At 56.3% G+C, this 27745-nt stretch overlaps 1 protein-coding gene across 1 annotated transcript; it reads right to left on the bottom strand.

Moving 5' to 3' along the window:
• LOC311205844 (1-phosphatidylinositol 4,5-bisphosphate phosphodiesterase gamma-1-like) lies at positions 1-27412 on the bottom strand. The gene is made up of 32 exons (XM_084280354.1): positions 26544-27412; positions 19288-19437; positions 19087-19180; positions 18917-18964; positions 17959-18043; positions 17757-17837; positions 17630-17664; positions 16649-16721; positions 16451-16552; positions 16253-16371; positions 16071-16156; positions 15761-15881; positions 15492-15660; positions 15087-15206; positions 14770-14877; positions 13481-13668; positions 13082-13282; positions 12798-12917; positions 9229-9412; positions 8164-8241; positions 6980-7083; positions 6656-6752; positions 5428-5494; positions 4804-4967; positions 4593-4689; positions 4226-4450; positions 3604-3752; positions 2120-2234; positions 1749-1910; positions 1456-1544; positions 1132-1316; positions 1-1044 (listed from the first exon to the last, which is right to left on the bottom strand). Exons 1-32 carry the CDS (start codon positions 26761-26763, stop codon positions 993-995), a joined length of 3888 nt encoding a protein of 1295 aa, XP_084136480.1. The 5' UTR covers positions 26764-27412; the 3' UTR covers positions 1-992.
• Between the last annotated feature and the right edge of the window lie 333 nt (positions 27413-27745).

Below are 27745 nucleotides of genomic sequence, written 5' to 3' on the forward strand. Positions count from 1 at the left end.
TATAAATATTGGCTAAATAGATTTATTTTCATACAAAGAAACCATGGGTTTTGCCACTGGGATGTCCCCACCTCAGGGGACACCCCAGTTTGTCCCCAGCCACCACCTCCATTGGCTTTACCAGTAGGATTCCAATGCTGGTGTGACCTTGAGGACATCCTGGTCCCTTTCCTTGGGGACACCTTGGTTCCCTTCTTTGCCTGGAGCCCACCTGGAGCACCCATCATTCTACTCTGGGTGGCATGTCCAGAGCTGGTTCCCTGCTTCCTCATCCCAAAGCTGGTTCCCTGCTTCCTTGTGCCCATCCCAGGGGTATCTCCAGACATTTTGGGGTACCTCAGTGCCCTAATACTGCAGTTGGTATAGACCCACCCCCCCCAACCCCCCCTGTGCTGTATGTACACGCTGATTAAAAGAAGAAAATACAGGTTTTTATAGCTGGGGGGGGGACACAAAATCCCCCCCTACCACCCCCTCCCCACCCCCCCAAAGTGTCCCTGGTGTCTCCATCCTGATGTCTCACTGTCAGCCAGTCCTGTTCCCTGTCCCCAGCAGGTGTTCTCAGCCCTGTCCTAGGCTGGTTGGCTATCAGGATACCTTTCCCCGTGCCTCAGTTTCCCCATCAGTCGTGAGGCTTGTTGCTCTCCCTTTGCCATGGGGTGGTGGGATGCAGAAGATGTGAGGTGAAGAGGAGCTGCAGTGGCCACCTTGCAGGGACAAGGGATGTGGCCACCAGCCCCAGAAGACATGGGACGAAGTTGAAGGTGCCTGGGATTTAGGTTGGAGCATCCCACCTCCTGCCTCGTCCCGATGGAGAAAGGTCACAGGCAGAGCTACCTGAAGTGCTCTTTCATCCCCAAATGTGTTGCACTGCTATTGCCCAGCCCTGGGCATGAGGTGGAGGGATGGTCTGGACCTGGCCACCCCACCTCCCTTTGCAGCAGGAGAGGAGGTGGCAGCCACAGTGGGCTGGTGGCTCGTGTCCACCCAGCTCAGCTGCGTTTGGTCACCATTTGCCGGTCCCTCTTCTTCTTCTCCATCAACCTGGTGGGGAATAGTGAGGTAGGTGATGGCCTTAGGGACCTTCCTGAGCTCAGGACCCCCTGAAGGCACAGGGGAGGGGACACTCACTTGCGGTTGCGGACTTCAGTGAGCTCCATGAGCCGCTCCTGGGCTGCCCTGAGCTCATCCAGGCGCTGCTGGTAGCGGGAGTCGCAGCCGTTGGTGCGCTCGTAGCTGGAGACCTGGCTGGAGAGCTCACTGGCACGGTCCCTTAGCTGCTGGATGGATGAGTAGAGGTTCTCCTCATCTTCCTCCTGCTCTGACACAAGGGTATGAAGCTGATGGGTTGGACAGGACACCACCCCTACCCCTCTCAGGGTGCTGTTCCCCTTTTGCTTTGATTGGGGAAACTGAGGCACGGGCTTCCCCAAGCCACCTGGGCCAGCCACCTGCCTTTGCATTGACAATCTCAATGTGGATGAGGAGGGCAGCGAGCTCCAGATCCTCAGTGTAGCTGTTTTTCAACGGCACCGACCTGTAACCTGGAAACAACAGCCCAACATGAGCTCAGGACCAATGGGAGGGGTCCAGGACCTCTAACCATGGCCAGATCCCTAAGGGGATGATGCCATCTATCATTGCAGGGGATTTGGGCTAGATGACCTTTAAAGGTCCCTTCCAAGCCATTCTATGAGATGATGATGATGATGATGATGATGATGATGATGTGGATGGAAGGACCCTACCTGTTTTGAGGCCCTTGACAGGGAAGGTGGCCTGTGCCAAGAAGTTTGGGTCACTGAACATGTCCTCCTCGTACACCACGAACCGGAGGAAGGCAAACTCAGGGTTGTTGATGTCAAAGACGAACTGCTTGACGATCCAGACAGGGTTGAAGCCGTTGTCAGCTGGGGGGGGATGAGGAGAGAGTGGGGCTGGGCATGTGTGGACATCACTGCCATGGCACAATCAGTGGGAGGTGCCCATCCTCTGGCCATAAAAACCATCCCCATCACCCAAGAAGAACCCAAAGGGCACAAGGAGGGAAGTTCTGGTGTCACTGCTTGTCCCCAGGGCGCAGGGGCTGTGTGGGGACGTTGTGCAGGTGGATCCTCACCTACAACATCAGTCTTGCTCTTGTTGTTGTCGTACTCGGAGCCGCACACCTCCACCTCCACGAAGGGGCACACGATGCTCCTCCCATTCTTGGGTAGGTGCCGGGCAGCCAGGATCTGCAGGAGGGAGAAGAAGGTGAGTTCTGGCTACATCAGATGAGGAAGGACTCTCCAGGGCAACCCCCATGGTTTGGCTGCTTTAAAATCATTGACTGGTTGGGTTTGGAAAGGACCTTTCAAGGTCAACCAGTCCAACTCCCAATGAAATGAGCAGGGACATCTTCAACCACATCAGGTCACTCAAGAGCCCCAGCCAGACAGACCTTGAATGTTTCCAGGGATGGGGCATCTTCTCCCACCTTGCTGGGCAACCTGTGCCAGTGTCTCACCACCCTCAGTGTAAAAAAAGGTGGGTGTTTTGGGCTTGCCAGAAGCTTTGTGGTCATAATTAGTCCTACCACAGTTAAACCCAACCTTGGACTGGGTTTAGCTTGATTTGAGCCCTATCCACCAACTTTGCTGGACTCATGCCCTGCTCAAGAGTCAGGTGTCTACAAACTAAGCCCTCCCAGCTCTAACATTGAAACTACCCAAGGGCTGAGTAAGAAGCTTTCTGGGTTTATCTGTTTTATCCTCCACCTTCCTGAAGGGAAGGTTGGAGGATAAAACAGGTTGGGCTCAGCTCTGTGACATTGTGGGGTTCTCCCCTGAGAAAAGGGATGGTTCAAGCAGAGAAAGGTCACAGAATCACAAGGTTTGAAAAGACCTTTGAGATCAAGTCCAACCATTCCCATCCTAAGCTAAACCAGATCCCTGAGCATCTCATCTCCCCTCTGTTAAACACACCCAGGGGTGGGGACTCAACCCCCTCCCTGGGCAGCCTGTGCCAGGCCCCTGTTCCACAGCCCCACAACTCTGCCAGGGAAGAACTTTTCCCTCCCAGCTGAGCTGACCCTGCCCTGGGGCAGCTTGAGCCCATTGCCCCTTGTCCCATCTCCTGGCCCCTGGCTGAAGAGACCATCGCCCACCTCTCTGCACCCTCCTGGCAGGGCAGGGGAGGTGGGGAGAAGGTCTCCCCTCAGCCTCCTCTTCTCCAGGCTCAACACCCCCAGCTCCCTCAGCTGCTCCTCACAGCATTTGCCCTCCAGCCCCTTCCCCAGCCTGGTTGCCCTTCTCTGCACTTGCTCCAGGACCTCAATGTCCTTCTGATGCTGAGGAGCCCAGAACTGGACCCAGTACTGGATGTGCAGCCTCCACAGTGCCCAGTCCAGGGGCACAATCCCCTCCCCCAGACCTACTGGCCACACTATTTCTGATACAGAAGATCAACAAACTGAAGCCATCATGGGGTAATGACACCCATTGAGTAAATATGGGGCTGAAACATGTAAAAACTACACCCAGTTGACCCAAAACATAGGAAGAAGCAAGCCACCATCTTGATGGTGACCAGCTCAGGGTGGACTTGCTGTCCTTGCCCACTTACCTGCAGCTGCACTGTGATGGGCTCCACAATCTTCAGGCTGTTCTTGTCGAAGGGGTCGAATGTCTCATCCCTCATGATGTCAGGCTGCAGGACGTAGCCGCTGCGGCCACCCAGCATGAAGAGCGCCTGGTTCAGCTGCATTGGCTTGTCTGTGGCCATGGGGATAGAGCAGGTCTGAGCTCAGGGGCTTCTCCAAAGTCCTTGGGCAGAAGATCCTGCCCTGGCAACCCCCCTGCTAAGAGCCCTCAGCCCTGCTTGGAGGAAGGGATGCATCTGGGTTTTGCATGAAGCACCCAGCAACCTATAATCCTTGGGGTCCCTTCCAACCCATGCCATTCCATGATTCTATGTCCCCACCAGGATGAGAAGAAAGATGGGAGAGACCATCCAAACCAACCTCCAGCAACAGGAACAAGGCCAGAACCTTTGGGGATAGGGATTTTGGGGGTGACCTGCAGTGACCCTGGGCAGCCTTGTGTAGCTCCAGGCCTGGAGGTTGGTGTCCCTGCATGTGGCAGGGGGGTTGGAGCTCTCTGATCCTTGGGGTCCCTTCCAACCCAGACCATTCTATGATTCTATGATTCTAATCAGCCCACCAGCTACCTCAAGGAGCACGATTTACCAGGTGTCTGGAAGTTGAGGGCCACGAGCTGGCTCCCACAGATCCACATGGGCAAGGGGTCGTAGTTGGAGGAGTCCAGGCGCTGCCCCTTGGGGTAGATCCGGCTCAGTTGGCGCCGGTTGTACTGGAGGAACTTCTTGCCCTTGACACGGTTGGCATATTTCTCTGCCTTGGTCTCCGGGAAGGAGGACATGTCCCTGTAGCACGCCTTGTCCGTGCCAATCTCTGAAACCACCCCAGTCACCCATCAGTGGAAGATTCCTTGGAGGTTGGCACACCATGCTGACTTGGTTCCCCCTTCCCCATCTCTTCCCATCCCATCACCTTCCCCCCACCACCACCACCAACCCCTTTCTCCAGCTCTTACTGTCCTCATCGAACGGCACCGGGCGGCAGTAGACAACCAGCTCGGAGAGCTCCAGCGCAATCTTCTTCCTCCTCTCCATGATCTTTCCCTCTTGCATCTACCCAAAGGAAAACAGGACCCCCAAAATGTCTTCCCCCAGCCTCTTCCTTTTGAGATCTTGGGGACCATCCACTCCCCCCCCACACACCCTCTGCAGCCCAGCGCCCCTCACCCTGGCATCGGCATTCTGCGTGGCCTCTCGGATCTTTGCCACCCACTCGCTGAGTTCCTCCTGGGTGTCAGCGGCCACATCCAGCGACTGGGCTGCGTGGGACATCTGCTGGGAATGGATGGTGAAGACAAATGGTTTGGAGCTCCTCCCGTCTTTGGAGATAACTATAAGGACATCAGAGGAGGGCTTTACTCCAAGACATTCCCAACGGTTGGCTCTGTGAAGCAAATGAAACCTCAGAGGTCCCACTCCCTGCTCCCCACCAGCCCCCACTGGCATGCCACCAGGTGTTGATGCCACCAGGTGTTGAGGTCCTCCTCTTGTGAAGGTCCCGTTTTTGTAATCAATGGTTTCAGCTTTCCACACTGAAAGGTGTTTCTCTTACATCCCCCAAATCCTCCAGACCTCCCAAATCCTCCAGACCCCCCCGCAAATTCCTCTGAATCCCCTCAAAATCAGATAAATCCCTCCAAACCCCAGTCCCATGATGCTCGTTGCACCAGGCAACAAGCCCCAGTAGCATTTGCATGATGAGTTTGGGGAGCCTCAGCCTGTGGTGCTGAGCTTCAGTGAAAGGTGTGTGATTTCTTGGTGGGCTCCCACAGCCATGGTGGGGACACTCACCGACGTGGCAGGATGGCACATCGATGAAGCCTTTCAAGAAGTTCCCCAGGGGACTGTTTTCTGATGACTGCAAGAGAAGAAGGAAGAGGTGGCTGTTGGGGGGTGGCTGTGTGGGGCTCGGATTGGCAGTCTCCCCTGGCCCTCAGAACTGGCCAAGTCCAAGCAAAACCAGAGAAAAAACCATGCTCTTGACATCCCCTGCTCCATGGTTGAGCATCCCCCACTCCATGGTCAATCATCCCCCACTCCATGGTTGAACATCCCCTGCTCCATGGTTGAGCATCACCCACTCCATGGTTGAGCATCCCCCTCTCCATGGTTGATCACTCCCCTCTCCATGGTTGAGCATCCCCCTCTCCATGGTTGATCATTCCCCTCTCCACGGTCGATCATCCCCCTCTCCATGATCATTCCCCTCTCCATGGTTGAGCATCCCCCACTCCATGGTTGAGAATCCCCCTCTCCATGGTTGAGCATCCCCCTCTCCATGGCTGATCATCCCCCTCTCCATGGTTGAGCATCCCCCACTCCATGGTCGATCATCCCCCTCTCCATAGTCGATCATCCCCCTCTCCATGGCTGATCATCCCCCTCTCCATGGTTGAGCATCCCCCTCTCCATGGTTGATCATCCCCCACTCCATGGTCGATCATCCCCCACTCCATGGTTGATCATCCCCCTCTCCATGGCTGATCATCCCCCTCTCCATGGTTGAGCATCCCCCTCTCCATGGTTGATCATGCCCCTCTCCATGGTTGAGCATCCCCCACTCCATGGTTGATCATCTCCCACTCCATGGTCGATCATCCCCCTCTCCATAGTTGATCATCCCCCTCTCCATGGTCGATCATCCCCCTCTCCATGGCTGATCATCCCCCTCTCCATGGTTGAGCATCCCCCACTCCATGGTTGATCATCCCCCACTCCATGGTCGATCATCTCCCACTCCATGGTCGATCATCCCCCTCTCCATGGTTGAGCATCCCCCTCTCCATGGTTGAGCATCCCCCTCTCCATGATTGAGCATCCCCCTCTCCATGGTTGAGCATCTCCCTCTCCATGGTCGTTCATCCCCCTCTCCATGGCTGATCATCCCCCACTCCATGGTCGATCATCCCCCACTCCATAGCTGAGCATCTCCCAACCTCTGGATCAAGGTCCAGGTTGACCCAAGGCTGGGAGCATCTGGGCAGCCTTGGTCCTGGGTTCATGGGGACATGGCACTCACGGCCTCATCCTGCTCCTGTGCTTCTGTGCTGACGATCTCCTCCACGTAGTTGGCCGGGAACCACAGCTGCTTCTTGCCCCCGTAGTCCCCCCGCCACCTGCAAGGGGTGAGAGGATCAAGGCAAGTGGACCAATTTGGGAGGGGACCAGGGTGTTCATGCTGCATGCAACCTTGAGGAGCAGTTAGAGAAGGGGTGGAAGGACAGAAAAGGAGACAGTTAAAAACCCACCACAGGATGACCCATAGGAAAACCTGGGATATCCCCTCCACACCCCCACCCACCCACAGTGATGCCCACCCCAGGTACCACCCAACCACCCTCACCAGCCTCCATCCTGCTTGTCCACGTTGTGGATGATGGCTTGCTTGCAGAAGGACAGCTCATCCTCCCTCTGTGCTTTGTAGTCGTAGAGAGCCTTCACCGTGCACTGGACCACCAAGGGGAAGGACACATGTCACCCCTCAGATGCTGGTGGGCTGTGTTCCTTGCTCAGTCCAGCTCCTCGAGGGTCTGACACCCAAAATTATGCCTCCCCCCCCAAATTGCTCACACCAGCAGTGAGATATGTTAGAGAGGAGCGTAGGGATGGAGGTGCCCATGGTCCTGTAAGACCACCATGTTCAGCACAAAGCGTGTTCCTCTTCTGGGTCCCTCAAATTGTTTCTCCTGGGGCACTGAAGGGGTTAATCCCCTGATGTTACCACACTCCCTGGAGAAAGCTCCTTTGGGTTCAGCTTTTCTGGGTCTGGTCTTAACCTGAGAGCTGATTTGCTGCAAAGGGACCTTTAAGGTCCCTGTTGGTCCAGTGTTGGACCATGGGATTGATGGATCACAGGGAAGGAACCTTGAGGCCCCAGTCCAGCATCCCAGAATCACAAGGTTGGAAGAGACCTTTGAAGATCATCAAGTCCAACCATTCCCATCCTATGCTAAACCAGATCCCTGAGCACCTCATCTACCCTTTTTTTAAAGACATCCAGGGAAGGTGACTCAACCACTTCCCTGGGCAGCCTGTTCCAGGCATCCTCCAGGGTCAACTCTGTTACCAACCTGGTCCTGAAAATCTCTGAGGATAGAGACCAGACCAGCTCCAACATCAGCCAAGTCCCAGAAACCTCTGAGGAAGGAGACTCCACCACCTGGGAACTGACCCTAAGCCTGCTCTTCCAGAGTTCCTCAGTACAGAGGGATCTATGGAGGTTTCCTCACTGCTGGTGCAAACCCATACCAGGTCCTTTCTCTAGGCTGGGGTCTCTCCAGATTCTGCCCACCGTGCCATTACTATACTGTTGGTGGAATTCAGACCTCCCTTAAGTGGTGGGGAGGTGGGAAAGGTCCCACCAGCTCCAGCATCACTTGAGAGGCAGAAAAATGCAGAAGAAAGTCCAGGTCAGTGGTGGGACATGTAGTGGATTTGGGCAGGGGTGTGTGTCCCAGAAACCCCAGCACTAGAACCATCATGTCCCACCACCCTCCTCCTCCCAGGGACACCAGCTCACCCTCTTACCCTGGCCATAGGCATCTTGTTGGCCTCCACATAGAAGTGGGGGGTCCGCACCTCGTAGAGGGCTCCATAGTCCAGCTCCTGCAAGGAGATGTGCTTGAGTAGGTCACCTGGATGCAGGTGGGGGCTACAAGGGGATGTGGTGGGAACCATGATACCACGTGGGATCAGGAGGATGGTTGAGAGGGATCCAATGCAGCTCGTTGGAAGGGAATTACAGTGGAGCTGTAACCGTGGGCAGTGGTGGTAAAACAAGCTTGGCCAGTTCTCATTGGGTTTCTCCCAAGAGATTGGAGGAGACCTTCCCACCGTAGAATCACAGAATCACACACAAGGTTGGAAAAGACCTTTGAAGATCATCGAGTCCAACCATTCCCATCCAGTGCTGAACCAGATCCCTGAGCACCTCATCTACCCTTTTTTTGAACACATCCAGGGATGGGGACTCAACCCCCTCCCTGGGCAGCCTGTGCCAGGCCCTGACCCTGCTCCAGGCCCCTGTTCCACAGCCCCACAACTCTGCCAGGGAAGAACTTTTCCCTCCCAGCTGAGCTGACCCTGCCCTGGGGCAGCTTCAGCCCATTGCCCCTTGTCCCATCTCCTGGCCCCTGGCTGAAGAGACCATCGCCCACCTCTCTGCACCCTCCTGGCAGGGCAGGGCAGGTGGGGAGAAGGTCTCCCCTCAGCCTCCTCTTCTCCAGGCTCAACACCCCCAGCTCCCTCAGCTGCTCCTCACAGCATTTGCCCTCCAGCCCCTTCCCCAGCCTGGTTGCCCTTCTCTGCACTCGCTCCAGGACCTCAATGTCCTTCTGATGCTGAGGAGCCCAGAACTGGACCCAGTACTGGATGTGCAGCCTCCCCAGTGCCCAGTCCAGGGGCACAATCCCCTCCCCAGCCCTACTGGCCACACTGGGTCTGACACAAGCCAGGATGCCATTGGCCTTCTTGGCCACCTGGGCACACTGGGCACAACTGGGCACAACTGGGGGATGGGACTGGGTTGCCCATGGCACAGATCCCCCACCCCCAAGCCCCATCCCCACCATCCCCACTAGCAGGGCCTCTCACAGTGGTGCCCATCTTCTCCAGGGTCTCTTCGTTGATGGGGTAGCGCAGCTTCATCTTGCGGTAGAGCGGGTGCTTCTCGTAGTAGCTGACGAGGTCCACGAGGCTCTCAAACTCAGCTGAGCTCCCCAGCATGAAGAGACGACCCTCCTGCTGGATGCGGCAGTGCTTGATCTTCCCCTCGGCTCTGGGGCAAAGAGAGGTGGAGGGAGGGGATATGTGAGGGGTGGCCAGACCCTGACTTCATGATGGGGACAGGCAGGAGGTGATACCCTGCCTTGGCAGTGCTGCCCTCAGGATGTGGCTTTCCCATCACAGCAGCCTCTCCATGACAACATCTCCTGTCCCATCGTGTCACCCTCCCATTCATGGAGTCACCACAGACACGAGCTGGGCAGTTCTCAGCTCGCATGGCAATCTCAGCACTGTGGCCAAGACCCCAGCTCCATGATGGGGACAGGCAGGAGGTGATGCCCTCTCTGCCTTGGCAGTGATCCCTTCAGGATGTGTCTTTCCCATCACAGCAGCCTCCCCATGACAACATCTCGTATCCCATCGTGTCACCCTCCTGTTCATGGAGTCACCACAGACATGAGCTGGCCAGTTCTCAGCTCAGATGCCAGTCTGGGCACTGTTGCCAAGACCTGACCCCAGCTCCATGATGGGGAGAGGCAGGAGGTGATACCCTGCCTTGGCAGTGATGCCCTCAGGATGTGGCTTTCCCATCCCAGCAGCCTCCCCATGACAACATCTCGTATCCCATCATGTCACCCTCCCGTTCATGGAGTCACCACAGACATGAGCTGGGCAGTTCTCAGCTCGGATGGCAATCTGGGCACTGTTGCCAAAACCGCAACTCCACGATGGGGAGAGGCAGGAGGTGATGCCCTCCCTGCCTTGGCAGTGCTGCCCTCAGGATGTGGCTTTCCCATCCCAGCAGCCTCCCTATGACAACATCTCGTATCCCATCGTGTCACTCTCCCATTCATGGACTCACCACAGACATGAGCTGGGCAGTTCTCAGCTCAGATGGCAATCTGGGCACTGAAGCCAAGACCCCAGCTCCATGATGGGGACAGGCAGGAGTTGATGCCCTGCCTGCCTTGGTAGGGATGGCCACAGGATGTGTCTTTCCCATCCCAGCAGCCTCTCCATGACAACATCTCCTGTCCCATCGTGTCACCCTCCCATTCATGGAGTCACCACAGACATGAGCTGGCCAGTTCTCAGCTTGGATGCCAATCTGGGCACTGAAGCCAAGACCCCAGCTCCATGATGGGGAGAGGCAGGAGGTGATACCCTGCCTGCCTTGGTAGGGATGGCCACAGGATGTGGCTTTCCCATCACTGCAGCCTCCCCAGGACAACATCGCATGTCCCATCGTGTCACCCTCCTGTTCATGGAGTCACCACAGACATGAGCTGGCCAGTTCTCAGCTCAGATGGCAATCTCAGCACTGTGGCCAAGACCCCAGCTCCATGATGGGGACAGGCAGGAAGTGATACCCTGCCTTGGCAGTGATGCCCTCAGGTTGTGTCTTTCCCATCCCAGCAGCCTCCCCATGACAACATCTCGTATCCCATCGTGTCACCCTCCTGTTCATGGAGTCACCACAGACACGAGCTGGCCAATTCTCAGCTCAGATGGCAATCTGGGCACTGTGGCCAAGACCTGACCCCAGCTCCATGATGGGGACAGGCAGGAGGTGATACCCTGCCTTGGTAGGGATGGCCTCAGGATGTGTTTTTCCCATCCCAGCAGCCTCCCCATGACAACATATTGTGTCCCATCGTGTCACCCTCCAGTTCATGGAGTCACCACAGACATGAGCTGGGTAGTTCTCAGCTCAGATGGCAATCTGGGCACTGTTGCCAAGACATGACCCCAGCTCCATGATGGGGACAGGCAGGAGGTGATGCCATCCCTGCCTTAGTAGTGCTGCCCTCAAGATGTGTCTTTCCCATCACAGTACCCTCCCCAGGACAACATCTCATGTCCCATCATGTCACCCTCCTGTTCATGGAGTCACCACAGACATGAGCTGGCCAGTTCTCAGCTCGGATGGCAATCTGGGCACTGAAGCCAAGACCCCAGCTCCATGATGGGGACAGGCAGGAGTTGATGCCCTGCCTGCCTTGGTAGGGATGCCCTCAGGATGTGACTTTCCCATCACTGCAGCTTCCCCATGAAAACATCTCATGTCCCATCATGTCACCCTCCTGTTCATGGAGTCACCACAGACATGAGCTGGGCAGTTCTCAGCTCAGATGGCAATCTCAGCACTGTGGCCAAGACCCCAGCTCCATGATGGGGACAGGCAGGAGGTGATGCCCTCCCTGCCTCGGCAGTGATCCCCTCAGGATGTGTCTTTCCCATCCCAGCAGCCTCCCCATGAAAACATCTTGTGTCCCTTCATGTCACCCTCCAGTTCATGGAGTCACCACAGACACGAGCTGGCCAGTTCTCAGCGCAGATGGCAATCTCAGTACTGTGGCCAAGACCCCAAATCCATGATGGGGACAGGCAGGAGGTGATGTCCTCTCTGCCTTGGCAATGCTGCCCTCAGGATGTGGCTTTCCCATCCCAGCAGCCTCCCCATGACAACATTTCATGTCCCATCGTGTCACCCTCCTGTTCATGGAGTCACCACAGACATGAGCTGGGTAGTTCTCAGCTCAGATGGCAATCTGGGCACTGTGGCCAAGACCCCAGCTCCATGATGGGGACAGGCAGGAGGTGATGCCATCCCTGCCTTGGTAGGGATGGCCTCAGGATGTGGCTTTCCCATCCCAGCAGCCTCCCCATGACAACGTTTCATGTCCCATCGTGTCACCCTCCTGTTCATGGAGTCACCACAGACATGAGCTGGCCAGTTCTCAGCTCAGATGCCAGTCTGGGCACTGTTGCCAAGACCAGACCCCAGCTCCATGATGGGGACAGGCAGGAGGTGATGCCCTCCCAATTTTGGTAGGGATGGTCTCAGGATGTGGCTTTCCCATCACTGTAGCCTCCCCAGGACAACATCTCCTGTCCCATCATGTCACCCTCCCATTCATGGAGTCACCACAGACATGAGCTGGCCAGTTCTCAGCTCGGATGGCAATCTGGGCACTGAAGCCAAGACCCCAGCTCCATGATGGGGACAGGCAGGAGTTGATGCCCTGCCTGCCTTGGTAGGGATGCCCTCAGGATGTGTCTTTCCCATCACAGCAGCCTCCCCATGAAAACATCTTGTGTCCCTTCATGTCACCCTCCCGTTCATGGAGTCACCACAGACATGAGCTGGGCAGTTCTCAGCTCGGATGGCAATCTGGGCACTGAAGCCAAGACCCCAGCTCCATCATGGGGACAGGCAGGAGGTGATGCCCTCCCTGCCTTGGCAGTGATCCCCTCAGGATGTGGCTTTCCCATCACAGCAGCCTCCCCATGAAAACCACTTGTTTCCCATCATGTCACCCTCCCGTTCATGGAGTCACCACAGACACAAGCTGGCCAGTTCTCAGCTCAGATGCCAATCTGGGCACTCTGGCCAGGACCTGACTGGTCTCAGGGTGTGAGGTGGTTGCACTCACCGGAAGGAGATGGCGTAGGAGTTGGGTTCACTGCGCTTGCGCACCAAGAAAGCTCCATCCCTTGGGACCCTCATCAGCATGTGCTCAGCCTGAAGGCGTGACAAGCTGGCATGATACCACCTGTTTGGGCAGAGAACAGAGGCAGTGGGCTACCATTACCATCCCCACATCCCATGGGGTACCCAAGACCTGACAACAGGGATGGAGGAGGCTGGTGGACCTAAGGAGGAACAAAGGAGCGGGGTGGGGGTTGGGGTTGGGGGGGTTTGGGGGACCGTCCTCACTCTTTGCTCTCATGGGCATTGGGTTGGGGGACGGGGTCAGTGAGGCGCATCTCGAACTCATTGCAGCGGAGCGGCACCTCGCGGTAGTGGCAAATGAGGCTGTAGAGGCTGTCGAAGACCAGGTTGTCCGTCAGGTAGAACTTGGTGGCACCAGCCTCCTGCCGCGAGTGGATCCGGCAATGCTGAACCCGGTTGGACCTCCTGGTGCAGTGGGGGAGGAGAAGGCAAAGGGAGGGGTTAATGTAGGTCCAACATCCCCACCATCCCACATTTAGGGTGTATTCCCCTCCAAGATGCCACCCCAACCACCAACTCAAGGATCAGCCGGACCTTTGGTGGGATGTCCAGACTGGTTTGAGGGGAGGGTGGGTTCCTGCCTTTCCCCCCTGAGGCTCCTACCAGAAGGAGAGGGTGTAGTCGCCCACGAAGGTCTCGCTCTCACGCACCAGGAAGGTGCCGTCCTTGCCGCCCGTCTCGGTGCAGTACTCGTGCAGCAGCTTCTCGGCGATCTGCCGGCCGTCGCGGCCACCACCCAGCTTCCCGTGGAACCACTTCTCTGTGAAGTGCAGCTCGTTGTTGTTGAACTCCTGGAAGACCAGCCCATAATAAGAGAGAGATGCCCTGGGGTTTGGCACCCCGTGAATCACAGAAGCAGAGAATCACCAGGTTGGAAAAGTCCTTTGAAGATCATCAAGTCCAACCGTTCCCATCCTGTGCTGAACCAGATCCCTGAGCACCTCATCTACTCATCTCTTAAACACACCCAGGGGTGGGGACTCAGCCCCCTCCCTGGGCAGCCTGTGCCAGGCCCTGACCCTGCTCCAGGCCCCTGTTCCACAGCCCCACAACTCTGCCAGGGAAGAACTTTTCCCTCCCAGCTGAGCTGACCCTGCCCTGGGGCAGCTTGAGCCCACTGCCCCTTGTCCCATCTCCTGGCCCCTGGCTGAAGAGACCATCGCCCACCTCTCTGCACCCTCCTGGCAGGGCAGGGCAGGTGGGGAGAAGGTCTCCCCTCAGCCTCCTCTTCTCCAGGCTCAACACCCCCAGCTCCCTCAGCTGCTCCTCACAGCATTTGCCCTCCAGCCCCTTCCCCAGCCTGGTTGCCCTTCTCTGCACTCGCTCCAGGACCTCAATGTCCTTCTGATGCTGAGGAGTCCAGAACTGGACCCAGCACTCCAGCTGCAGCCTCACCACTGCCCAGTCCAGGGGCACAATCCCCTCCCCAGACCTACTGGCCACACTGGGTCTGACACAAGCCAGGATGCCCTTGGCCTTCCTGGCCCCCTGGGCACACTGCTGGCTCATGCTCAGCCTGCAGTCACCCAACACCCCCAGGTCCTTCTCTGCCTGACAGCTCTCCAGCCAGTCTCCCCCAGCCTGGAGCGCTGCAGGGGGTTGTTCTGTCCCATGTGCAGCACTCTGCACTTGGCCTTGTTAAATCTCATCCTGTTGGGCTCAGCCCATCAGTCCAGCCTGTCCAGACCCCTCTGAAGAGCCTCCCTACCCTCAGGCAGATCAACTCTTCCTCCCAGCTTAGTGTCATCTCCAAACCTCCTGAGGGAACATCCAATCCCTTCACCCAGGTCACGGATAAAGATGTTGAAGAAAACTGGACCCAGGACTGAACCCTGGGGGACACCACTCGTGAGCAGCCTCCAGAATGGACACATCCTGTTCCACACACACACCTCCTTCTGCTCCACCTCCTCCTCATCCTCGTTGAACTGGTAGCGGGACGTCTCCTCTGAGTAGTAGATCTTGTTGCTTGTCAGGACAAAATAATGGGGACTCCAGGTCTGAGAGGGAAGAGGATCACCAAGGTTGGCAGGATGGTGGCATGGATAGATTGGGGCTTTGAGACCTCTATTTCTTCTCCTGCCCCATCCCCCCATGGCATTGCAATGGTCTAAGAGAGACCCATGCCGTATCCTCATCCCAAACCCTGATGTCCCCACCCAACAGACCCCACTCAGCCCTCAGCCACCAGTGGCAGGGAGAGTCTTACGTGATCGATGGGGTCTTCGAGGTAGAGGATGCCATTCTTGATGGAGTTGCTGATGTCATTCTCTGAGTAACTGGCAGTGGAGACCTCCTCATACAGGTTCCCTTCAACCAGTTTCTTGTGCTGGGGACAGCCCAAGCAGGGGAGCTCAGCAGTGGGTATGGTGTCCCCATCATGCTGAGCTCCTAACCCTCAGGCCACACTTGGGGTCCTACAAGTTCCCCATCACCACCCCCTTCCCCTTGACAGTATCTTGCAGTAGGGTGTCTCTCAGATGTCCTATTGGATGTGGACAGATACATTTTGCTCTTGAGTCCCAAGATTTGACATGATCACCATCCCTCCCAACCCAACATGGACCTTATCCCACCCTCAAAGAGGGGCTTTGAGGTGATGCCCACCCCACACCTTGATTAAGATCTTCTTCTTGAGCTGGGTGGGTGAAGGCAGCTCATCAGCATTGATGTCTACTGGCTTGGTGAGCAGCATGTCTCCAAAAACCTTCTTGAAGTGGGAGGCCATGTTCCTCTGCTGGACGATGCTGCAGTGGTCTTCAATGGAGAGGATGATGGGGAACCTGGAGGAAGGAGGTGGGAATGGTGGCTTGGGATGAAGGTGAAGGAGAAGTTGCCAGCCTGGCCCCAAATTGGGATGCCACTGGGGGGGCTGGGGCTTACTCAGAGGTGATGAATGCATGCTCCTTGATGGTGTGCAGCACATCCAGGAACTTGATCTTGGAGGTGAGTGTGTGGCCATGGTAGATGATAGGGAGGTCATCTGGGCCATCCCAGCAGTCCACTGAGTGGGGAGAGATCTCAGTTAACACATGTTGGTCACTGTTTCCGACCTCCCAAAGGACACAGAAGATTCCCCACCCCAGTGGCCTGGGTTTGGGTAGATGGGATGGTCATCTGATGGGCCACAGAGTGCTGGGGGTGTGGTTCAGCACCTCTGTGTGGTGCTGGGGGGGTGGGGGACACCACTCACGCTCAATGCAGCGGCAACCCATGCGCAGGCAGCGGGCGTAAGCCTCCAGGGAGGACTCACTGGAGAACTGGTCCCCTGTCAGGTACCTGAGGAGAATAAGAACCATTGTAGGCCAAGATTGTCCCAGCCAGGGTGATGGGATGCTCACAGAGATCCTCAAGGAGAGCCCACCCTGTCCTTACGTGTTGTGGGAGGAGGAGATCCAGTACTGGGACAGAGGATGGTTCATCTCCTCAGGCACCACACGCTCATACTTGGAGTCCATCACCATGTTCTCCTTGGAGAAGAGGTATGTGAGGAACTAGGGGGAAAGCAGAGAGGTCAGAGACAGCCAGGACCAGTGAGACACCCCTGGGTAGGTGACATGTGGGGCTACTGACCTCATCCAGCTGGAAGGAGGGGTCTGTCACCTCACTGGAGCTTTCCTTGAGGTAGGTGCACATGTAGTCCCGCACCATGCCCACGTCGCTGGCCCAGGCTTCCTGGGGTGCAAACACGGTCATCGTTATGGGGGAACCAGGCTGGGGCATCCCATGGGGGTCCCCAGGGTTGGAGCTGGTGTCTCTAACAGCACCCACCTTCTGGTCATGCAGGAGGAACTTCTGGAAGTCGTAAAGGGAGACTTGGCACAGCTCAGGGCGGTCCACGTTCCTGGAACATGGAGTGGCCATCAGCAAGGACCAGGAGCAGGAGTTGGGGTAGACCCCATGGGGGAGTTGAGGCTGCCTGTTGTCTACCCACAGCTCAGCTCCCACCCCACTCCTACCTGCTGTGGCAGCTAGCAAGGGACTTGGGAAAATGCAGGCCATGTGGGTGCCAGGAGCACCCCAAGCTGTTGGGTGCTGCTAGAACAATCCCAGTGTCACCTTGTGATCTAGGAGGGGCAGGCACCCAGCTAGAGCATGCAGCATTGCCCAGTGATGTGGGAAGGAGGGCAGTGCATCCCTGGCACCCATCCCTGCTCATATCTCTGCTCCCATCCCTGCACATCCTTGTTCTCATTCCAACTGCCAATGCTGGTCATCCCTTCTCCCATCCCTACTGCCATCTCTCTTCCCATCTCCACTCTCACCCCTTTCTCCATCCCTGCTCATCCCTTCTCCCATCCCTACTGCCATCTCTCCTCCCATCTCCACTCTCACCCCTTTCTCCATCCCTGCTCATCCCTTCTCCCATCCCTACTGCCATCTCTCCTCCCATCTCCACTCTCATCCCTTTCTCCATCCCTGCTCATCCCTTCTCCCATCCCTGCTTATCCCTTCTCCCATCCCTACTGCCATCTCTCCTCCCATCTCCATTCTCATCCCTTCTCCCATCCCTTCTCATCTCTTCTCCCATCACTGCTCCCCAGATCACCCTTGTCATCCCCACCACCCCCTCCACCTCAAGCCTGCCCCAATGCTGGGCGATGCTCCATGGCCAGGATCATCCTGATCTACTGCCAAGACCCTTCTCTCTCCCCAGGCTCTGCCTCACAGCCTGGTTACATTGCCCACCCAGTGGGTCCAACCCTTGGAAGTCCAGCTGGGATGGGAGCTGCTGGGCTCCTGGGTACTCACCGTAAGGGGAAGGAGAGCTCCAGCTGCTCAATGACCTGCAAGGAGAAGGAGGGGACCAGGTTTAGCTCACCAGGGACACACACCACACTGCTCAGGGAAGCTTGGGAGATCAAGCTGCAGCTTTTACCGACTTCTGTGCATCAAACATCAGGTTTTTGTAGAACTGGATGAAGTGGGAGAAAGTCATCTCATTCCTGGCTTCCACCTCCTGCCAGAAAGGGTGATAGGTGAGAGTGGGGCCACCTGCCCAGAGCCAGCAACATCTAAGCCAGCTTCAGCCTGGCTGTGGGGGCTTGAAGACCTTCTCCCCACATAACTGGGGTGCTTACCATGAGCTTGTCCCGGAGGAACCTCATGTTGGGGACCCGGTAGTTCACCTGGGGCAGCATGGCCTTCAGGTCCTTCACCGTGATGCTGTAAGAGGGTGAGCTGAGTCTTGCACCAGCCAGACCCCACAGAGGATGGACAACCCCCAGGTCCCAACACTGAGGGTCCCACCTCAAGTTCTGGTGCCTGCATGGTCTCCAGTGTGGGGGTCCCACCCTTCTAGTAGGGCTGTGGATCTCCACAATGGCACAGGACCCCCAAATACAAGGGGTCTGGTGCAAGTAAGAGCAGAGGGTTGGGGAGTGTGTCCTTGAACCAATGGGATACTCTAAGCCATCATTCCAATCTGGATCACAGAATCCCGAGGTTGGGAAAGACCTTTGAGGTCATGGAGTCCAACCACACCTGTTCTCTACTAAACCATATCCCTGAGCACCTCATCTTCTCACCACATCCCTGAGCACCTCATCATCTACCCATCTGTTAAACACATCCAGGGATGGTGAGTCAACCCCCTCCCTGGGCAGCCTGGCCCAGTGCCTGATAATCCAGGCTGTGATGTCCATCCCTATCATCATTTAAGTCCAAATTCACCTGATTTGGGGTTTTTTCCTGACTTAGGGAGATGTTGATGGGCTGCATTACTGGTCCAGCCTCTCCTGGCACTGGTGGAAACGCAGCAATGCAGCATCATAGAATCTTTAAGGTTGGAAAAGACCTCTAAGATCTTCAAGTCCAACCATCTCTCCAATACCACCAAGTCAGCTAAACCACAGTGTGCTCAACCCTCTGATTTTTGGTGCCTTTGAGAACCCCAAATAACCTGGTAGCACCTTGTCCCACCACCTCCCACTCCCAACCTGGTTCAACCTCCAGACTTGGGGTGAAACTAGGGGTACACAGCCCTATCCATCCAAACCCACCAGCCACTTCCAGGCATGGGACCATACTGGTGCTCACCTCCCTTCCCGTGCCCGGTCCATCCCATCAAACTGTTTCCTCAGCCACCTGTGAAGGAAGAGATGGACAGATGATGCTCAGCTCTGGGAGAGGGACCAAACCCAGGGGTGTTTCATCTCTCAGACCTTCAGCTAGAGAATAGGAAACAGGACCTGCTGGTTCTTCCTCACCTCTCAATCTGCAGTGGGGTTTGGGCTTTCTGGGTGTCTGCCACCAGCCAGTTGAGGCCCGTAACCCACATGTTGGTGTCGTCCTCAGAGTAAGCTGGAGGAGGAAGAGGAGGGTGGTGAGGTCGAGATGGGGGAGATGGGATGCTAGGGAAGGGGGAAGCCTGAAGGTTGCTGAGGGAAACATCAAGGGAGCTCACTCACTGGCCACGCTGAGTGTCCGTAGCCTGAAGTCCATCCCATAGAGGATGATGAAGCACATGGTGAAGTCGAGCTTCCGGGCATCCTCCGGGTAGCGCTCGAAGTCCCGCGAGTTCTTCCCCAGGCGGATCTCCTTGATCTCCCGAATGTCAACTGTGGGCAGAGAGGGACATGGGGATTGGCCCCAGCCTGTCTGCCACCACAGACCCACGAGCAAAGGCTTTGGGAGGTTGCAAGAGATGGGGCTGCCAGAGGGCTACATGCCTTGTCTCCAGGGTGGGGTGCTCCCACGGCATTGTCCATGGGTGTATGGTGGTATTGTGGGTGCTGTGGATATGTGTCCCCTGTGGGCATGTGTCACTGCTGCCTTCCAGTGATGTGGCAGCTCGTGTGATGGCACCATGGGGACTGCATGTCCCTTCAGGGAACTGTGTCCACAGAATGGGGCATCCCTGTGGCACTGCCTGTTGGTGCAGGATGGCATCATAGGTGCCATGGCCACGTGTCCACCACAGAACCTTGTCCCCAGGACAGGGCGTCCCTGCAGCGGTGTGACACCACCACGGGTGCTGGGTTCAAGTGTCCTCCAGGGAATCATAGAACACAGACTGGTCTGGGCTGGAAGGGACCCCAAGGATCAGAGAGCTCCAACCCCCCTGCCACAGGCAGGGACACCGACTTCCAGGCCTGGAGCTACACAAGGTTGCCCAGGGCCCCAGCCAACCTGGCCTTGAACACCTCCAGGGATGGGGCATCCACCCCCTCTCTGGGCAGCCTGTTCCAGCCCCTCACCACTCTCTCTGGAAAGAACTTCCCCCTAATATCTCATCTCACCCTTCCCTCCTCCAGCTTCACTCCATCCCCCTTGTCCTGCCAGTCTCTGCCCTTTGAACAAGCTGATTCCCCTCCTGTTTCTCTGCTCCCTTCAGGGACTGGAAGGCTGCAATGAGGTCCCCCCACAGCCTTCTCTTCTCCAGGCTGAACCAGCCCAGCTCCCTCAGCCTCTCTCCATAGGGGAGCTGCTCCAGCCCTCTGATCATCTTTGTGGCTCCTCTGACCCCTCTCCAAGAGTCCCACATCTTCCTTGTGGCCCCAGCTCTGGACACAGGACTCCAGGTTGGAACTGGATACCTAGGATGGGTTGTGTCCCTCCTACACTGCTTCAGCTGTGTGATGGCACCGTGGTGTCCTCCAGGGAGCCATACCCCTGGGTCCTTGTAGTTCCTCCCCCAGATCTATGATGGCACACCACTGCTACGTGTTCTCCAAGGACCCACATCCCCAGGACATGTGATCCCCACAGCCCTGCCCACCATTTCCCCCCAGCTTTGTAGGTGCCACGTGTTCCCCAGGCTCAACCAACCCCACCTCCAGCCACCTTCTCCTCTTCCCAAAGACAAGAGCCTGCTCTGGGCAGGCTGAGCTCATCTTTTAATTGAAGACATCTGCCCATAGGTGGCAATTTGGAGCAGCCCAGACCACAGGGCGGGTTTCTTTCCTGCTTTGCTGCTCTCTCATTATCTTGCTATATAAAGCCCCACCGGCGGTGGGAGGAGGGTTGGGTTTCCGGATCAGATCCTTGTCTTCCTCACTGCTACACCACTCAGGGACATTTCCAAGCCCTGGTTTGGGGTTTTTTTATGAGTGGACACATCCCACCAGGAGCAGAAATGATGCTATTAGCAGAAAATGATGATATTAGCAAATAACACCCCTCCAAAAAAGTTGTTCTTTCTACCACAAACGCCACTTCTCAACAGCTTTTGACCTCTAAAGCTAAACCACCAGGACAGGAAAAGGGCTTTGTGTGACTGAAGTAGCTGGACCACCACGTAGAGGTATTGTCCTGCTGAGGAAATGGGTCATTTCCTGGAGAATTTCCAGCCTGGCTGCATTTCCTATGCTGGGAGGTGGGGAAGGGTGTCGGTGCCTCTACAGGAACCCTCAGCCTAATCCAAAAGGGATCAAGAAAAGCCCAAGCTGTGGAGGACTGAGGGGTGGGGGGAGAAGTTGGGTTGATTGAGCAAGAAAAGAAGGGGCAGAATGGTTTTTTTCTTGGTGGAAAAGGTCTGGGAAACACTGGAGGCTTTATCCAACCTCCTCTTCCTGGATGACCACAAGCCAACTGTTGATCAGAGGAGGATTTAAGTTCAAATGAGGCACAGGAGGTCTACACCCCCTGCATGTGCTTTGTTTTGGGGTGAGATTCCAAGAACTGAAACCCTGTTGCCATCTTCATGCAGCCCCCATGGGTTGGAGGAACCCACTTTGGTACAAACAGGCAGATATTTGGGGGCAAAAAGGGGCGTTTAGGGTAAAAAAACAGCTGCTTATACCCAAACCTGACTGTTCACAGGGCACCAGAGATGGGCAAGAAGTTGATGACTACCAGGGTTCTGCCAACAAGTCCCAGTGCAGCCACCCCCCACCCTGATTCAGCAGTGCCAGGATGTGGCCTTGGACCCAAACTCTGGGCACTGCCAAGAATTACATGAATCAGAGGGGTTGGAAGGGACCTCCAGAGATCATGGGGTCCAACCCCCATGCCAAAGCAGGGGCCCTAGGACAGGTCACACAGGGAGACATCCAGATGGGGCTGGAATCTCTCTAGAGAAGGAGACTCCACACCCCCCTGGGCAGCCTGTCCCAGGGCTCCCTCACCCTCACTGTGGAAAAGTTCTTCCACATATTGGTGTGGAACTTCCCTGTGCTCCAACTTGAGCCCATCACCCCTTGTCCTGTCCCCACAGACACTGAGAAGAGGCTGCCCATGTCCCCCTGTGTCCCACCCTTCAGCTATTGATCCCCAGTGATCAGATCCCCTCTCAGGCTTCTTCTCTCCAGGCTGAACAGCCCCAGCTCCCTCAGCCTTTCCTCCCAGGGGAGATGCTCCAGGCCCTTCAGCATCTCCATGTCCCTCCTCTGGACTCTCTCCAGGAGATCCCTGGCTTTTCTATCCCAGGGAGCCCAGCACTGGACACAACACTCCAGGTGGGGCCTGACCAGGGCAGAGCAGAGGGGGAGAAGGTGGAGTAGAGGGGGAAATTCAATAATCATTGAGTCATCATAGAGTTTGGGTTGGGAGGGACCTTTAAAGGTGCAACGAACAGGGGCATCATCAACCAGATCAGGTTGGAAGGGGTATCCAACCTGACCATGAATGTTTCCAGGGATTGGGGCATCTCCCACCTCTCTGGGCAACCTGTGATGGTGTCTCACCACCCTCAGAGTAAAAAAATCTCTTCCTTAGATCTGGTCTGAGTCATGGAATCACAGAATCACAGGGGTTGGAAGGGTCCTCAAGAGATCATGGAGTCCAACCCCCCTGCCAAAGCAGGTTAATGCCCTTGTTTAGTTACCACTTGTCCTATCTCTATAGGCCCTGCTACAAACTCTGTCCCCATCCTTCTCAGGAGCACAGTTCAAGAATTGAAAGGCTATGGTAAGGTCTCCCTGGAACCTTCTCTTCTCCAGGCTGCACCAGCCCAGCTCTCCCTGCCTGTCTCTGTAGCAGAGGTGCTCCAGCCCTCAGACCATTTCAGTGGCCTCCTCTGGGCTCCCTCCAACAGCTCCATGTCCTGGGGATCCCCAAGCTGGAATGCAGCAATGCAGGGGTGTCCCCAGAGTGGAGCAGACCTGCTGACCACGCTGCTGGGGATGCACCCCAGGATACAGGTGGCTTTCCTGCCCCATCCCTTAGAGGTGTCCAAGCCCAGGTTGGATGGGGCAACCTTGTGTAGCTCCAAGCCTGGAGGTTGGTGTCCCTGCCTGTGGCAGGGGGAGTTGGAACTCTTAGATCCTTGGGGGTCCCTTCCAACCCAGACCAGCCTATGATTCTATGATTCTGAGCTTTTTGCTGGCTCACGTTGAGCTGCTCATCCAGCAACACCCCCAAAGTCCTTCTCCAGGAGGCAAACAACCCTGGGAAGAGCCAGGGGAAGAGGGAGCGGCGCGGGGCCGCACAATGCGACGCAGCCGGTGGCTTCCTGGAAACCACATCTGCAGCGGATTTGCAGCAGATCATGTCAGAACTATGTCTCCAAACTCCTCCCTGCATTGTCTCAGGGGGTCCCCGGTGACTAAAACCCTCTGGAAAGTCGATTCCAGCTGGGAAAAAAAAGAAATCCCTTTTCTCTTCTAATGCAAAGTGAGCAGCTCTGTGGGGCAAAGAAGGTTTTTGTAGGACCAGGATCTTCCCAGTGGGTTTTTAGGGATGCTGAGAGCCAGGGAGTTTTCTTACTACATTAGGAGAGAAGCAAATCGAAGAGGCTGGAGGGAAATTCAGCTGGCCCTGGGGAAGAGCTTTGGTGGCACCAAAGTCCTTCCTTCTTGTGGGACACGGGGCAGCTCAGACCCTCCTATATGAGGGGACAGGGTGGTCACACCCCTCAGGGTTCCTCATGTTGTTTGTGAGGCTGATTTAAAATCAATGACAGAATCACAAGGTTGGAAAAGACCTTTAAGATCATCAAGCCCAACCATTCCTGTCCTGTGTTCAACCACATCCCTGAGCACCACATCTCCCCTGAGATAAAATACCTGCTCCTCACCCAGCAGCTCTAAACCCCATCCAGATTTTCTATTTCTAATTATGTGGTGCTTAATGAGGCTGGAGGTGTGATCCTAATTAGCTTTTGTAGTGGTAAATCCCCCCTCCCCCCCTCTGAAGTGCTCCTGGGTTTGCCAAGCTGCCTTCACTCTTTGTTTCTTCACATTTCTTGCAGAGACCAATTTTAGGCTGTTTTCCACTAAATTTCACCCTTGTGCTGGGGACTGGGGTCTGCTGAGGGTGATGAGCTGGAAACCCTCCAGGATTAAAGCTAAAGGAGGGAGGGTTTAGATTAGATGTTGAGGGGGGGGAAGTTCTTTACAGGGAGAGTGGTGAGGGGCTGGAACAGGCTGCCCAGAGAGGTGGTGGATGCCCCATCCATGGGGGTGTCCAAGGCCAGGTTGGATGGTGCCCTGGGCAGCCTTGTGTAGCTCCAGGCCTGGAGGTTGGTGGCCCTGCCTGTGGCAGGGGGGTTGGAGCTCTGTGACCCTTGGGGTCCCTTCCAGCCCAGACCAGTCTATGGTGATTCTAGGATTGAGTTAATTTTGGAGGTGATGCTACAGGTGGACCCTACTGATGTGGACACTCATCAATTGGCTGCTTAATGAAGTGTGTAATTAGCCTGCAAGGGTGCTGGGAGTCTTGGGGAGAGTCAGGGCCATGTCCTGGCCCTGCTTGTCCATAACAGAGACATCAGTAGTGTCAACTGTCCCTGCTAATCCCTCTGCAAGTCGGGTGCCTGGTTGAAGGGGGCGACTTAAAGTGGCTCAGGCAGGTTTGAGGTGGGGGACAGGGCGGGAGGGAGATCCCCTCAGGGTGAAGAGGAGATCCCAGCACATCCACAAAATCATATGGGAGGATGTGTAAGTGTGGAGCAGGGATGGAGTAGAGGGTGAAGATCATAGAATCACGGACTGGTCTGGGTTGGAAGGGACCCCAAGGATCAGAGAGCTCCAACCCCCTGCCACAGGCAGGGACACCAACCTCCAGGCCTGGAGCTACACAAGGTTGCCCAGGGCCACATCCAACCTGGCCTTGAACACTCCCAGGAAAGATCCTTCATCCCAACACCAAGACTGGGATTGCTCCCACTCCAGGCTGGGGGAAGCGAGTGGTGGGATTGGATGGTGGGATGGTACCATTTCCAGAGGGAATTTCCCTTTCCTAATGACCTCAGAGGATGTCCACTCATTCCCATGGGGGGTTTTGGGCCATTGTCTAGGAGAAACCAGATCCCACTGCGCCAGTGGGGAAACTGAGGCAGGGCATTGGGATCAACCCAAGAGCCTCACCCAGTGGCACATGGTGCTCCCAAAGCAAAACAAGGACCCAGAAACACATTCTTTCCATGAAGGGAGAACAAGTTCTTCCCTGTGAGGACCAAAACCACCTCTCCAAAAGTGGGTGCCCTTCATCCCCTCACCTGTCTCTCTTCCCATGAATCTGCTCCCCTCCAAGGGACGGTGGTGAGTTCACCTCCCATTCCCAGTGGGTCTGGACAAGCACAGATCCTGCCTGTGCTGATGCCCATCTCCAGGTGCCACCCTCCTTCCCAGCTCAAGGAAGGAGGGTGGCACCTGGAAGGACCTTCCCATGGTCCACAGTCCAGCTCAGGGTTGGTCCCTCTAAGCAGGAGCTGAGCCCAGTCCCCACCAGTTCAGGTGCCATCCAAATCTAGGGAGGAGCCCAGTGGGCCAAATCCTTTCTGGGCTGCATCGGGCCACCACCATGCTCCACCCAATTCTCCTGCCTACCCTGGCAGCCTGAGCACCCCATTTTTGGGGTTAAAAGCACCATAAACAGGCAAGGTGGTGGTTGGCTTCAGAAGTTCCTTGCCAGAGAGGTCACAAAACCCTGGGGTTGAAATGGCAGCAGCTTGACCCCCCATGGCAGCTTATGGGATGGAGAAGGGAGTTTGCTCAGCCCTGCAGCCTCTGTGTGTGCATCTCTGGGCCAGGCACCCCTGCAGTAGGGCATTCCACCATAACTGGGCACCCTACTGCATGTGGGCACCCCACCCCAGCCAGAGACCCCACCATGGTGGGGCACTGCAGGGTAGTTGGTCACCCTGCTGATTCCAAGCACCCCGCTGTGTTTGGGCACCCAACCATGACCAGGCACCTATCCAAGGCTGGGCAGTCCACCATGACTGGGCATCCCACCACGGTAGGGTACCCAAACACAGCCAGGACCCCTCTATGATCAGGACCCCTCTATGACCAGGCACCCCCCTATGACCAGGCACCCCCCCTATGACCAGGCACCCCACTATTTCCAGGTACCCCACCCCAATCAGCTACTCCACCACAACCAGACACCCAACCCCAGCTAAGCACCTCACTGTGGCTGGGAACTCTGCCATGGCCAGGCACCCCATTGCAGCCAGGCACCCTAACCACAGCCAGCCACCCTACTACAGCTGGACATCACACCACAGACAAGCACCCCACCACCAGGCACCCCATCATGGTTGGGCACCCCATGACCAGCCACCCCGCTGCAGCTGAGCATCCCACCACAGTAGGGCAACCCCATCATGGCTGGGCACCCCATAAACAGTCACCCCACTATGCTAAGGGCATCCCACCAATACCAGGCACCCCACATAAATGCAGTAAGACATCCCACCATGGCCAAACACCCCATGGCTTGGCACCCAGTGGCCACCCCACCAGCACATCCCCAGCTCCCAGGGGCACCCGATACTCACTGTCCCCCTCCACCTTCTCAGGTGTCCGACTCCAGATGATCTGCCTGGTTTCCAGCTTCACCTGGAAGGTCCTTCTCTCTGGCCTCTGGGATTTCTTCTGATAGAACAAGGTGAGGACAGTACCCATCTCCAGGCAGCGGAGGATCCTACCCATGTCCCCTGCCTCCATCCTGCTGTCCTCCAGAAAGCCATTGGCGCTGTTGAGCCTGGCCACAGACATCTTCACTGCACGGCCATCGCCCGGTGGAACTGCAGAGCCAGGGTTGTCTCATGCAAGGAGAGGAAGAACCAAAGAGCCAAAACCTCCCCAGGGATCTTCTTTGCTTGTCCCAGGGGTGGGTGTCCTCTACAACCGCCGTCTCCTCCGCCGCGCCACGGCCACAGTATGGTGGTAGCTGGGAGGAAAAGGGTGGGTTGGAGGTACCGTGACTTTCTCTCCAAGGCTGGATCCGTCCCCAGTGGTGTTGACATCCAGTAGTAGAGGTGGAGGAAGATGGCCAGAGCCAGTGGTGATGGGCTTGTAGTTCAGAGGTGGGGAGGAGAATAATCATCCGGCCACCGGCGGGATGGCAGGAACAACCTCTGCGAGCGACTGGGGTGGCCAAAAATAGAAAGAGAAGGAAAATGAGGGGGAAGGGAGAGGAAAAAAAGGCAAAGTCACCCCAAAACTGTTGTTGCCTTCATTGGAGGTAGAAGATTTCCCCCCCCTACCCCGGCCTCCGGGCCAAGCGGGGCCGGGGTTGGGGGAAGGGTACGCTGAAAGGAGGGGGTTGCGTTGAGGGTTGTTCCACTAATCCTGGGGGGTTTTAGCAAGATCCAGATGGGGTGAGAGATGTAGGGTGGTGGTGGTGATGGATAAGGAAGGGGGATTTTTGGTGGGGGGGAGGAGGAAGAAAGGGATCTTGAGGGTTGCCCCGCTGCTTCTTTCCTCCGCTCCTTAATTTTCGGGCTGATGAAATGGACGCTCAGAGGAAACTGCAATCACACATGGCCGGAAAAGGATCAGAAAGGAAAAAAAAAAAACCCAGGAGCTGGAGAAAGGAAAATCTGAGCTGGGAGAGAAAGAAAAAAAAACCCAGCTGAGGGTGACATCTAGAGGGCTGGGGTTTGGGAGGGAAGGGGGATGAACGCACAGGCGGTTGGGTGTGGGGGGGATATGTTGGGATGGGGTTAGGAGGGTGGAAATGTGGGGTTTTTTTGGG

This window comes from Gallinula chloropus (genome assembly GCF_964237585.1).
Source record: "Gallinula chloropus genome assembly, chromosome: 2".
Taxonomy (NCBI): domain Eukaryota; kingdom Metazoa; phylum Chordata; class Aves; order Gruiformes; family Rallidae; genus Gallinula; species Gallinula chloropus.